This window comes from Cupressus sempervirens, chromosome 10, assembly GCF_028749045.1.
Source record: "Cupressus sempervirens isolate cs-2001-9-10 chromosome 10, ASM2874904v1, whole genome shotgun sequence".
Lineage (NCBI taxonomy): Eukaryota > Viridiplantae > Streptophyta > Pinopsida > Cupressales > Cupressaceae > Cupressus > Cupressus sempervirens.
In genome coordinates this window covers 477,094,656-477,109,285 of record NC_143127.1, presented here as the reverse complement: position 1 = coordinate 477,109,285, position 14,630 = coordinate 477,094,656, and the positions used below count along the sequence as shown (strand labels likewise).

General features: G+C 37.7%; 1 protein-coding gene across 2 annotated transcripts in view; it reads right to left on the bottom strand.

Moving 5' to 3' along the window:
- The window catches only part of LOC149534758 (protein SPIRRIG-like), a 76,684-nt gene that overhangs the window by 3,714 nt on the left and 58,340 nt on the right, over positions 1 to 14,630 (bottom strand). For both annotated transcript variants that reach the window (XM_089803910.1, XM_089803909.1), the window contains exons 12-18: positions 13,839 to 14,577; positions 13,657 to 13,759; positions 12,412 to 13,532; positions 10,465 to 12,115; positions 6,634 to 9,729; positions 5,622 to 5,930; positions 5,211 to 5,517 (exon numbers count right to left, since the gene is read on the bottom strand). In XM_089803910.1, the coding sequence (XP_089660036.1) occupies positions 5,211 to 5,517; positions 5,622 to 5,930; positions 6,634 to 9,729; positions 10,465 to 12,115; positions 12,412 to 13,532; positions 13,657 to 13,759; positions 13,839 to 14,577 (7,326 nt within the window). The remainder of the gene's footprint in view (positions 1 to 5,210; positions 5,518 to 5,621; positions 5,931 to 6,633; positions 9,730 to 10,464; positions 12,116 to 12,411; positions 13,533 to 13,656; positions 13,760 to 13,838; positions 14,578 to 14,630) is intronic.

Sequence of the window (14,630 nt, the reverse complement as noted above, 5' to 3'; positions counted from 1 at the left end):
ATGAAACAAAACCTTCACTAACTATGTTCTAGCCTTACCATTTTGAGCATTATGTTTCATATGCTCTAATGCACTCCGGATGTTGAAGTTTGTATGTGTTTCTTTCCATAGTCTTTCCTACAATATGTTTCCATGTAATGTCCCCTTTTTCTAGGACATTATAATTCTGTGTTGCCAGCTCACTTCACCTAGGTTTCAGGGGCAAAAAAGTTTTTTACGGGGTTCAATATGAGATTTGGCCTAGACATTTCTAGCCATTAGAGCAGTTTTGGTAGGTTGTTCAAATGCTTACTATTTTTAGTAAGTAAACAGAGTTCAGAATTCTTGGTATCCCAATGTTGGTTTGGAAGCGTCTCGCGGAGAGCTTTCCAAAGAGCTATTCCACGTGCTTATCCGAATTCATTTGGTCAGTTATTTTGATGCCTGATGATTATATGGTTTACTAACTGAGTGACTTTAAAAGTTCATTTAACTTGTCACTTTATTTTTAAAAAGTATTCACTTAAGTGACTAAAGAACAAAAAAAGTATTTTTATCCCACATTGCCTAAAAGGGCGTGCATCACATAGGGAAAAGGGATAAAGGTACACAAGCTCAGCATGGGGATTTATGAAGATTATAATAATTAAAACAAATATTATTCTGGGAGCTAGAAACAATGACTGGTTATCTCTTCGATGACACAAACCCTTGAAGAAACATTTGGAGTTTGAACACAAACATAGCCTTCTTACAGGTTTTATCTGTATTTGCCAATCTGACTGTGATTTCTATTTATAAGATTGGATTATTTGGATTGTTGCATGTTATTGTATTGCTGTTATATAAAACAAACCTTTCTGAGTTTTCTTGTATGCAAATCTGCTGGTTACAATTCGATTAAAGTTCTGGAATTTATATCAAATATTGGCTTTCTGTTCCGTTTTAAATCTGCATGTTTATATCAAGGGTTTTTAGTCTAAATATCTAGAAGGGAACAATATATTCCAACATTTATGAAGTGTACTATTGACATATCCCCATAAGAAATATATTATTGGACAATGGCACCATTTTGTAAATCAATGCTCTCTTCTCCATCTTCTAGATTTTCATATTAGATCCTATTGGTATTGTTCTTTCCCCTATTTTAAGAATTGATATCGTTCTTTGCAAAGGCTTCAAACGCATTTAAGAATTGATGTTTATTTCTTTAAACAGAATGAGAAGCTTTTCTGCTGTTGATCTGTAAGGCGCAAGAATTTATAATAAAAATTACAAAATTTGTTATACAGAAATTATTCTTTATTAAAAGAAAAAGTTAGCCAGATTTCCACTCACTGTGGGAAAACATCCAATTCTGTGACCATATTTATGTGGAAAATTGTAATTTTCAAATATTTATGTCAGACTGATGGGGGAAAAAGCACTTTTATGAACAAAAAAAAATTATCAAATACCTATTTTTGCCCTTACTGATAACATTGTGAAAATGGTCTGCGACTCTGCACCATCAACATTTTGGTGGTTTTGAAAGCCTTAGTTTTGGGCACTGCCCTTTAACCCCATTGGGTCTTCACTGCTAGACCACTAATAACTGGTATATTACCACATCTCAAAAGTAAAGAGATAGCTCTATGACAACTTCTCTACAGCAAGAAATGTAAACTTTGAGAAAACATGCTTGAATATCTTTAAAGCTAGATCAGATAGCTTAAACAAATTTATCTGGACAAAATACATGAAAACACTAGCTCATCTATCTTTAATATATTTATTTTCAAAGAGAAAATAGATGTCAATCTCAAGGCACCTACCATAATGATGGGAAAAATCCAAGATAGGAACCTAAGGATTGATATCTCATGGCATTTCTCATATGGATATCTTCAAGATTTCTGACCTAGTTGCATCAAATAGGGAAAGTGATGTGACAAAAGAAAGAGGAAATGTGAATTTCCAAATGGTTCTTGACAGAAAGTAAAGGATGACTTCCTTTCTTTCCATTTTGGAGCTATTCCATGAAGCAGAAATATGAAATTCTAAATGGTTATTTGAGGAAAGTAAAAGATGATTTCATTTCCTTCTATTTTGGAACTATTTTGCACATTAAGAAACAAAGCCGCACTCTTTCCCCCCAAAATCACATAGATATGATATCAATATACAATGTAATCTTTTAAGCACAACTAGATTTTTTTTTAAAGGAACAGAAACCGATGCATGAATAGCCCTTAGACAAAGATTTTGGTACTTCTGCTGCAAGAAAATAGAATTGCAAGTTTTGGTACTTTTGCAACATTTCATTTATTGCAGCCAGAGAATTCTTTTTCATTTGATTGCCCTAAGCTTAAAAATAAATTTTAAAATTTATAGATCGAGTTGAACTCTGCTTTGTCTAACAATTAATCACAATCTATTTATGAGAATTCTCCTTACTGGCAAGGCATGGTAGATGCTGTAACCATTGTCGGGTGGGGTTTAAAGACCTGTCTGATGTTGAGTCAATTGGCACCCCCTCTTGTTAGAAATGGTTGAAGATATGAAAGTTAAGCTAGAGGACCACAAACAGCCTTGGAGCCAAAAGAGTTGCACCATCATCACAGATAATTGGACGGATAGGAGGAATAGGACACTGCTAAAATTTCTTGCTTCTTAGGCAGCTGATTGATCATTCTACTTACCTAAATGCATTGAATAATTTATATTTTGATTTGTCAATCCATGATAATTGATTATTATTTTTCTTTATTTTCAAGATCCACATGTTCTTGAGGTCCATTGATGCTTCCTCACATGTGAAAAATGCCACATATGTGAGGTTATTGAGGAACTCATATGTGAGGTGGGGGAGAAAATGTGATGCAAGTGGAAACAAATAAGACAATTTATGTTGTTCCGAGTAAACTTTTATGTTTTGATGGTTAGGCATTCGAAAAAAAATTGTTCTTCATGTGCGACCCATTGTCTTGACCTCATGTTGGAAGATATTGGCAAGCTTGAATGGGTGAAAGTATGCACTGAAAGGGCCAAAAAATTCTGCAAATTTGTCTACAATCATGCATTGGTTCTTAGCATTATGAGGCAATACATGGGGCAAAAGGAATCGGCTAGTTCTGGTATCACAAGATTTGACTCGAATTTCCTCACACTAAAATCCTAGATGAGATTACAGGCGGCTTTGAGGTGCATGTTTGTTGGAGAGGAATGAATTTATCCTATGCTACGACCACTGCAGCGAGGGATGTAACATATTGCATTTTTTATTAGCCAGGATTCTAGATCCCTGATGCAGAGATCGTGCACGTAAATTTATGACAATTTAACTTTTAATATTTACTTTTATATATATATATATATATATATATATATATTGCAGCTTTGCAATTTTGTTTATTTTCACATGCACTTGTGACTTAACTGTTTTTATTTAACATAATCTGTAGGTCATTGAGTCCCTAGTTGTTCTACTACGAGTTGTTGATAGGGAGAAGCCATCTATGAGCTACATATACGAGGGCATGAATAGGGCTAAAGAGGCCATTAGATCCATATATACATTATTGAGGATAATTATGACCCCATTTGGAAGATAATTGATAGGAGATGGCAAAAACTCCGCATGCCCATCTATGCACCTACTTATTTCCTCAATACAACAACCTCGTACAACTTGAGTTGGCCTAGTGGTGGAGAACTTGTACTCTTGAAAGAGAGGTCACAAGTTCAAATCTCACTGGGGGGTAGGGTATGTACGCCTTGTTTGTAGCGCCAAGCGCCTCTCAAAAAAGAGTACGAGGTAGTCCCATATCACTGTCACCATATGTAAACCCAAAAACTATGGCATAGTGTCGTGGACTATAAAACTTACTTATTTCCGCGATGACTTCAAGGTAGATGAGGAGGTTCTTGGTGGCCTATATACAGTGATGCAAAAGATTTCTAGTGATGGCACACCTACACTAAATATAATAATGAAGTTCACAAGCAAGATGTGCAATGATGCTCAGACAAAATTGCAGTCAAGTAGAAATATATGTTAAACTTAAGATTCTTTCTTAAGTTTATGGCTTATGCATTTTGATTTTATAATCTAGCCTTCAAGTTGGAAATGAGACTTATTTTCCTTATTTCGGATTGATGGTGGCAAATGTTGGACCTGCAACCCCAAACCTTCAAAAAAATGTCATCCATATTTTGAGTCATCCATGCAGCACTTCTAGATATGAGCGCAACTGGTCCGTGTTGGAGGACATCCACTCGAAGAGGCGTAATAGATTATCTATGGAGAGGTTGAATGATCCTGTCTTTGTTTATTACAACCTCAATCTTAAGACCAAACAAATTCTGGACATGGACTCCTCTCCAATCACTCTAGCAGCGGTCAATCCAGAGTCTGAGTGGATAAATCAGTCTACCGATCTTGTCTTCATTGAGGAGCATGAGTGGGTCGACTAAGCAGATGAAAAGGCTAAGGTTGTGGCTATGGTAGAGGAGGACTGAGCACAATCAGGCACAACTGATGTTGATCGGAGTGGCACCTCATGAGCAGAGACTATGACCTCTCAGTCATCTAGGGGCTACCTTAAATGCCTTTGCAGGAGGCAGATAGACTACTCAGAGGCTAAAGTTGAACAAGAGCCATAGACTTGTTTTTGTTTACACATGTTTCGAAGCATTTGATGTCATGGATTTTGTAGATTTTCTATGCATTCGACAATATTTATAATTCTATTTATCTATGTTTTCTATTTCCTTCAGCTACAATTTTTGTACGTATGTGATTGATGTATGTTTATGTACGTATCAAACTAGCTTCTATTTGATGATGTTATAGTGTCTTTGAGCTTTATTCAATAATGGGTGCATGAAACAAGTTTAAAATCCTTAAAAATCTCTAAATTTCTAGGGTTTTATCATTTTACTGAATCATACCACTAGCAATTTGCCAACTTTATATTGTCGAGAGCAGTTTGTGTACCTACTTTGCATACCACAAGAAAAAACAGTTTACAGCATGGGATTCGAAGACAGTTTTACTTGCAAAAACAAATGTATGCAACAAGCAATTGCCTATAAATTTTTGATTGATCATCCCATCATCCAAAAAATATGCCAATTATCCGAAAAAATAATCCCTAAGCAGACAATCCCATTAATATAAACAAAATTGCCTATTGATATCTGATATGGAACATTATAATAAAACAATAACTAGAAATCAGTGATACCTTCTCCCCTGACTGCTTTACTCCTAAGTCAAGATGGAAGCGGTTCTCCAGAAACTCTGGCATGTAAAAAAATTCTGGAATTAACTCTTTTACATCCGATGTGTTACTTTTCCCTGCAGCACTGAACCATGTGTCTTTCATGCTGTTGAAAAGGCGGTCGGCATGGTCAAACTGGCCACCTTGCAGCTTTTGATTTTCAATACTAAATGGTGGTAAGCGAATAAGGTAAAACAGGACAATGCCAGCACTTGAATAATGTGAACCATAATGAAACTTTGGAACATCTGGATCATCCCAGCTCTCATATCTGCAGTTCATTACATCATGATTGATGTTTCCAATTTCTCGAATCAAAAAAGAAAGCTTAGATGTCAAGCTGAACGTACTTAAACTAAACATCAAATTAACTACCTTTTTTTAAACTCCTCCTCACCCTCTGCTGTTTGGCAACCAATTGGCTTGTCAAGTTTACGAAAGCTGTTGGGATTCGTCAAGTCCAATGTTTCACTTTTGTAATCCGCAAGTACCCATGGAAAAACTGGGTACTGTGTTAGATCATTATATCCACGTCCTGCAAGCGTATTGAGGTGCATAAGATACTGGAAGTTACTAATTTCTCCATTCTGCCACCTTTTGCAGAAAGATTTTGCCATGATCTTAAAGAGACGACTCCCTTCATTACTATCCTGCTTTGATGACCCTGAGATGGTTGTATCTAACCTGTTCATCCCAAAATCTAAAATGTCAGCATCTGTTGAAACTTAATAACTGGAACTTTTTGTCTGATAATGGAAGATGGGTATTGAAAAGAAAACTAGATACCATTATAAATTATACTTGGAATCCTCACATTAAACTATGCACATGACAGCCATAAAATCAATTACCCAAAAGGGCTCACAGGAGAAGCTTTACATCCTTCCGATGAGCTCTGTTCTTTAATGTGCTAATAAAGCCCAGGGTCAAACCACTAGCAAGATTAAAAATTGTCTTTCAAGACCCTTCTAGACTATGGGAAAATGAACAATCAGAAAAACATGATAAGACCTGTTCTTCTTTCCCTTCTTCAAGGAAAAACATTACATCCATTGTTTAATTTTCTATTATATACCCATGTAAAGTGGGAACTCCCAGATGCGAAATGAAAAACAAAACCCTTTATCCTGCTGCACTACTTTAAATTCACCTCTTTATCCTAAGTGAGATTTTTTACGCTCAATTTATATTGCTTTTTCAGAAGTAGTTAGATTTATGATATCTTTCTGCACATTTTTAAGTCGGGCAAGCAAGAAAATGAGGCCAACAGAAAAAGGGAAATTCTCATGGTAAAAGGTCAAACCTTTTAATATGAACAGAAACAACGAAAAGAAAACATCCAAACAAGAAGCTAGATGCTAAGATAAAAACTTGTAGTCATACATACATGCTGTTACGAGGAAGATTCATTGCCACCAGGTTTTTGAAGACCTCATCTCTTTCCGTTTTATGGAAAACCAAAAGGTCATTGCATCCATCCATACTAAAAAGCTCAATGGCAACAGGTCGCAGTTGATACTCACGCTTTAGAAGCTCGTGAACACTTTCCAACTTCCACATTCGCCATGAATGAGGCAGGTTACCACTAGCACATGCCTTCTCTTTACCCCAGGCTCCACCATTATATGCCCAAGCTCTTCCTCCAGCCCATGCTTTGGCAGTTATCCCCCAGGAAGCAGGTGTTTTATACTGTAAGTCAACACTCCCAACATTACTGCTTTTGACGCCTAGAGCTTGGTCTATTACAGACACTTCGGCCTCAAAAGCTTTCTCACTGATGTGACCCAAGTCATTGATATAGAAATTTTCAATCACATACAGGCAGAGCTCACCAATGAGAAAGATTCCATCATGTTTGTCAAGACCAACAACACGCTCACAATTGTAACGGAATCTTATCTTCTCGCAAGGTTCCAAATAAGGTCGAATCAAATACTCCCCGTTGTCATGCACATCTCTTTCTGATTTTTCATCTGCACTCACATCATCAATTTTCTGTGAGGAGGACTGCCTGGGAGAACAAGTCTCAGATGCCATATACACTCTCTCTGTCATTTGTAATGACATTGTACTGGATTTACCACCAGCTTCAAGAGCAGAATGTAAACTTGCATCATTATTGCTGCTGTGTTGATCATCACTCCACTCAATTGGAGCAGAGCTTGCATCTCCATCTTGGAACTCCTCTGCTTCATCATAAAAGCATTCCTCATCCTCTTTACCAGTATAGCTTGACCGCTTTTGATTCGCACCACCAACAGATAACAGATGGAAAAATGAATCATAATCAGGATCATTAACATCCATGCCAAATCCAGTTTTTTCTGCTGATGTTAACTTTTCTTCTTGGAAATCTTCTACAAAATGACCAATGGTGTCAATTTTCACTTTCGAACACTCAAGTTTTTTACGCATACGATAGGGTCCTTCAGTAGGGCAGAGTTGCCACTTTGGTTCTTCATCCCCAGAAAACTTCCTCATAGGCCATATTCCACGTTCATGTATAAGCTGTTGAATATGATACTGCCATTCACTTTCTGCGTGAAGAATCCATCCATATTTGTCCTGGCGCACCACTCTCAATTCTGTTGACATGGCTTCACGAACCAACTCTAAGGCACCTCTGCGTGCACTCATTTGTTCCCAGTGCTTTAAATCTACTTTTGTCCTTTCAGACGATCTCTTGTTCATTTCCTTCTTCCTATTTGACTCTATAACCTTTGTTCGCACTCCTGGAAACTTGGTTGCACCAGCTATATATTGCATCCACATTATGGAGGCACACTGTTCCAGTACTCTACAAATACTTTGCTTTGAAGAATGAAGCCACTGGTAAAAGTCTGTTTGATTGCTTCCTAACAACTTATCAAAACCTCCATGCAAGACATCGAATGATTGTCCCTGGTTAGGTTTGGAGACTAGTAACTCCTCCAAAGCAGCACGGCGATTTAACAATAGATACTTGATCACTTCACTGGCCATGTTATTTGCAGTTTGCCTCTGATCCCATAATAGTGCAATCAAGTTCACACAAAGACAGCAAATAAGGTCTGTATCAGAATTGCTTGCACAAAATATTAACCTTTTGTGAGCCATTAACAGTTGCAATACTGTACATGTATCAATGCCCAAGGAGTCCACAGCCAGAGATGTTGATGGTTTTCTAGGTTCAAGGTACAAGCTTACATGTGATAGGATATCATCCTCACCGATGGTGCTTAAAAATGAAGGTGAAAAGCAATACATTATCATACGATTTGTATTTTTCAACAGAGCTTGTACATAAACTTCAACTTGTCTACTTCCTCGTGTAAGAGAAAGAAGAGTTTTGCCAAGTGGCACTGCTTCCTCTATTCGTCCATCTTTATTAGAAAGCTGTAGCATGGACAATAAAAACTCTAGCGCTTTCAGTACCCCCCCTGGTTCTGGAAAAGCACCCATGTATACACGATCCACAATCAACCAGCTGAATCCATCTAAGTTTGAGGACCATCTATTCTTATCAAGTTTTTTCTCTGTTTCTTCTTCATCACGTAAAATTAGACGCTCTAGGAAGTTCATCATTCTGCTCAAGCACAAACCTTGGAAAACTAATACAGAATCAAGACCAACATAGAATGGAACAGATGCCAGAACGGACTCCACCAATGGAGTTGCCCTGACATGCTCAGTCACAATATCAGCTAGAATTTCTGCAATAAAATCCAGCACAGCCCCAGCAGCTGCTGAACATGGGCCTCCACCAGAACCAGCACTCTCCAATTGCATTAATAGCTTTGGGCTAATGTTGATTAGATTATTAGAAGATATTGCTTCTTGTGCAGTTGATTTTAACTCTTGCAATCCATCAATTTCACTGAATGAAACAGATGGTGTTGTGATTGATGGTGTACCCCCTAAAGGTAAGTTGCTTTCACTCTGCAAAGAACTTCCTAGCCAAGAGGTGAGAGCAACCACTGGTGACATAGATGAGGGTTGTCCTATTTTAAAACTTGACTTCTCTGATGAAACAGGTGATCCAGGCACCAAAACAGATGCTGTACTCAAAGAGTCCAGACCTACTGCAGAGTTAAGTGGAGCACTAGATTGAATCTCCATGGACTTTAGAGCAGGAAAATTTGTGGAAACTGCAGAAAAATTAGCTGTCTGGTCCAGACTTTCTGTATCAAAGGATATGGATTCACGATCAACTTCCACTGCAACAAATGGCTTCCCAGACTTCAAAGAAGAAATGTCAGGCCCATTCTGACCTTTGTCTTCAGAAAGATAATTCGCCATATTAATTGTGTCTTCAATGCTTGCACTCCTTGGCCCTTGAGCTGAGCTTCCAATGCTTATAGATGTTTTTGCTGATTGTTCTTGCTCTTGCGGAACACTAGAAAATGTATGTTGTGAGCTATGAGTATCATCTGATTCATTCACATTCTGTTGATCTACTGAAAGAACTGATATCCCTTTAACCAACTGTACAGCAGAAGCGGCCCTACAAAAAGATAATATATCAGTATTGCATCAACCTTTAAAGAGAATTGATATTTACTTGAATCAGTTGCATAGACAGAACTATGTTGAATCTTATATAAACAATCTCAGACATGATGAAAAGGAAGGTAGCTGACCCAGAAAAGGCATGTCAAAATGACCACTGGAATTTCAAATTTTCATAGTCAACACAAAATATAATTATGGAAATGAAGAATAATAATGAATATTTCACATGAAAAATATATACCTCAAATAAAGCTATCTAAAAATTCAAAAATGTTGAGACACATAAGTCTTTGAAGTTATTTTATTTTTCTGAATTCTCCTCTTGCTCTTCGCTTTTTGCCTTGATGATGGATCAAGGTATTTAATCCGAAATATTGGCTTCAATAATTCATACAGTCTAATCCAGAAATAAACAATTTTATTATTATGAACCATGGAAACTTTATGAATTTGGTCATATTATTTACTTAAGATTCAATTGATTTACATTGAGCTATTTTTTTAATTTATATCGTTTGTGCTGCTATTTTTATTTGAAGAGTTATTAGTATTACTTAACAATTATTTTATTTAATTAAGACTCTAAGAGTTATTTTACAACCATTCCATTTTTCTCTTAGCTTTTATGCTGTATTTTTTTTTAACTATTCCTTACGATACATAAATTTACACAATGATGACATGAGGCTCCATTATGCCACTGTACAACACCTCTTCGCATAATTACCTGGCACAAGAAAAGTACAGATCAACATAACTCTGAAGAAACTCCGAATGCCGACATGCCGCAGAAAATGGGCGACACATCTTGGCAAGATCGACCATAAATCTCAAAATTGAAGTGGCCACTGCAGGAGCTGCAGCCTCGCCACTCATCAAGCGTGCTGCATATGTTTTATGCATTAAAGCTTCACCTTGTAGTTCATCTTCAGTGTCTTTAATTCCCTCAACAAGTTCAGCTGCCATAGACATATTAAACTGAGAAAAATCCCCTGTTTGTTGTGCTATAAGAGATTGCCTGCTCAGCCTGTCAAAGGTAGCCTTTGCCATAGCAATAACAGAATCAAGAAGCTCCACAAACTTCAATTCACCACAGCTACCATCACTTGGAATAAGAGCATGGAAATCAAGCATACGGACTTCTGGCAGCCTTGGATAAACTGGCTTGCCAAAAATGAGACAAAACAAAATATAATATATTTCTGGAGAATCGTAGAAGCTTGGTAATACACGTGACAACCCTTGGTAGCCATTGTTGGTGCGGAACTTCATGGCAAACGTTGGTGAGGATGCTAAGCAAACCCCAAGAAGTGTCATAACCCAGCGCATGCTAGTTGGATGCACAGCTTCATCCAAAAGATATGTGATTAACCTAGAGGAAACTATTTTATGCCATTGCTCAAGTAATTCTTCAGACCTAACAGTCATTTGCAAATCAATAAGCATCTCAAGCAACATATTCCTTACAATTACATGCTTTCCCATGCTCTCTCGGGCAACTCTCCCAGGTAAAGTTATTTCCGGTGGATCAAAAGTCATAATCACAAATTTCACCACATATTCTAGTTCAGATGCTAAAAACCCATCTTCCAAAATGATTCCTAGCAAAACTACTAATTTCTCTAACACTGGTACTTCAACATCTCCCCTCTGCAATGTTACCAGCAAATGCTGGACAAGATTAACTCGCCGTAATATTGTCAAATTATGATTTCTGTATCTATGCATGGACACTAAACGCTCCAAAAAATTCAACAGAGCAATCTGAATTGAAACAGGGGCAGTCACCCACAAAGTCCAGTCAAGAAGAACGTGTTCCATCATGTCGGGATTGGAAAGCACAAAACAATTTAAAGTTTCCACTTGTGGCTCGGCATTTTCAAGTTCTGACATGTGACTTAATGAGTCATGATGTTCAAGGAACTCTTCAATATCGGCTTGAGATCCTAAAGGTGAAATTTCATCAGGAAACTTTGCCATGGCTATATTTTCATAGCCAGTCTCAATTATTGATCCAGAACTAGCAGGTGTGTTTTGGATTTCTTGGTTTTTCTGTCCCACAGGAAGAGAAGCTTCACAAGAAGCAATTTGGAAAAACAGCTCAAGGTTTTGAACATCAAACAATGACATTCTGCGGTGAACAAAGAGAGCAAGTAAATGGTAACCCCTACAAGCTTGCATATCATGAACATTTTGTGGATTCCAATGCAGGGCACAAACAAGCAACGACAAAGCCATATGCAACATCTCTTTACTTTCTGCTGCCTCAACAAGTGCAAGAATTGCTGCCACACCACCAACTGCGCGGATGCTCTCTCCAATACTACAGGGAGTGCATACATAAACATCACCATGCAAACGAGCAAATCGTGGTATGCCTGGAAAACTCAAAACAATACAAATTATAATATATTAGCAAAATATTACAGGGACTTGAAAGACAGCTTATGAGCATACTAACAGGACGTGTTTTGTGGTCCCAATAACAAGGGAACATTTGTGTGAGTGAAACCATTTCAGGAACATTATTAGAATAAGTGCAAACCATAATTTACAAATTCAACAGATTGATTCACAGCAGTTTTTAAGAAAATGACAGGAAACTCTCTTTGGTTTCCATCCCAGAAAAAGAAAAAAATTATGTACATATCAAAAGGAGATCAAAGTGACACACCACCCATTGGAGAAGCTGCTGCTGACATAGGGTCTACTAGATTCAACAAGGATGGTGTTGCCGATATATGAGAGGTATCTGAATATGTACCGTCAAATGCAAAAATAAGTTTTTTTCCAGAAAGCTGAGATGAAAAATTTCCAAGTTTCTCCAAATCCCAGACAACACCACTGCCATCTGTCCTGTTGGCACCAGATTTATTGGAGCTATCAACACGTTGAGCATTACCTCCAGCAGAAATTTCAACTTCCAATGCATCAAGGATAGCCAGACTATCTCCACCACAAGCCTCATCTGGGACAAAGCGAAGCATATCTGTGTCCTGAAAGAGACCCCTGTAACCCCGACCTAGAACATACATGAAACAAATGCCAGAAGGGGAAAGCACTTCTTCAAAGAGATAACAGGAACCAAGTCGCCAAGACAAAGAACTAACTTCTGCTGAGGAAAGTGGTGTTCCAACTGTAACATGCAGTGATTTTCCTACTGGAGATGCTGAATAACCCAACTTGCCAGTTTGCCTAAGTCTTCCATTAACATATAGCTGAGCTACACTTGACTGGAAAAGACCTGCTAAGGCATTAGGCTTACTGTGCACAACTGCAAGGTGGTGCCAAACCCCTTCTTCAAGATGCATGTCTGGAAAAGATAGGCGGCAAGAATTACTTGTAGCAAGAGTCAAAACTCCATCAGCATGCAAACATAGTTCTGCACAAAAATTGTTTTTCTCATCCACGGCACCAACAGAAAAAATGCGAATAACAGGTCCTTTTGCTATCTTTCTAGGGGGTATTTGTCCTCTTCTTTTCAAGGAGGACGCTTTTAGAGCAGCTTGTTCTTCAGCAAATTCTTGTTTAACAAGATTCTGATATTGAAACCAGCAAACAAATGAATATCCTGCAGCAGGTGGCCAACTCCGCTCACCCAGAGAAATTTGCAAGCAAGCATGTCCAGATCTACTCATGTTCATCTCAACAAATGGAGCCAGTGAAGGATTTTCTGATGTCATTCCCTCTGTAAGAATCAGCCTTTCCATCATCTCAATGAATCTTTGGCCAGAAGCCATATGCTTTGTCTGCAGAATGTATCTTCCTAGAGTACGAAGCTCAGCTGGGGACAATCTGTTATCAAAGAAGTGATGTGGGATAGTTCATTTTGTCTGAAATAAGCACAAAAAATGACATGCAGTTTTACTTGAGCAATCATTAATATGGAAAAGGGTATAGCAGTTGTAACAATTAGTACCTGTATGCCCCAAGAACTTCAATAATGCTTAATGCATGAAGAAGCAAAGGAGAAGAGCTGTCAAGAAAAGGCCGTATAATCTCCAACAGAAGCCCCACACAACCTAAATATTTAATAATCAATAAGAATGATAGATCAAGCCAACACAGAGAATTTAGAACATTGGAAAAAGCGTAACTCACCAACAGAAGTAAGATTCTCCTGATTGTAAGAACCAACACGTGCAAGCTTTTCTACAAAGTTTAGTACTTCCAATTGCAACTTTGGAGAAAATCGCAACAAAGAACGTATCAACACTCCAATAGCACCAGCATTAAATACTCGCACTTTCTCAGTTTTCATCATGCTGCTAGAATTTGATGAATGAAAAAGAGAAAAAATGTGTTCATTCTCATCAGAAGCCCTTGCTTCAATAGATTGTGGAATTGACACCTTTTCAGTTGTAGGAGCATTGCTCCATGAAGGCGGAAGTACTATCTCTAAAGAAAGCTCCAACATGAGCTGTACTACATGATTTTCATGATCTGGGCAAAGTAAACCTGATTCACATAGAAGATCATAGAAGGTTTGTGATGAAATTATTGTATGCAATCTCAACCGATTGAATATGTTGTCAACTACCGCAACAGTCACAAGATGTAGTAAAGCACTAAAAACTTTCACATGTGATGCTAGCAGATATTTATTTGCAGTAGAATCAGAGTCCCTCTGAAAGCTATGAAGAACTGTGAGAAGAAGGGCGAACCCAGTGGCTTCACAAAAAACCCTGCGTGCTGAATTGTTTGAACCAAGGATTCGCCATAAGGCCCATAAAACATCACACTTTGCATCATCTTCTAGTTTGTATTGAGTTCCAAAGATGCTAGTCACCATGCCACTCTTTAACACTTCAATTAGTGAACCTAATTCTTCTGGATGAGCCTGTCAGTCACAACATAAATTTTGTAATCTATGCATAATAATAAAATAACTGT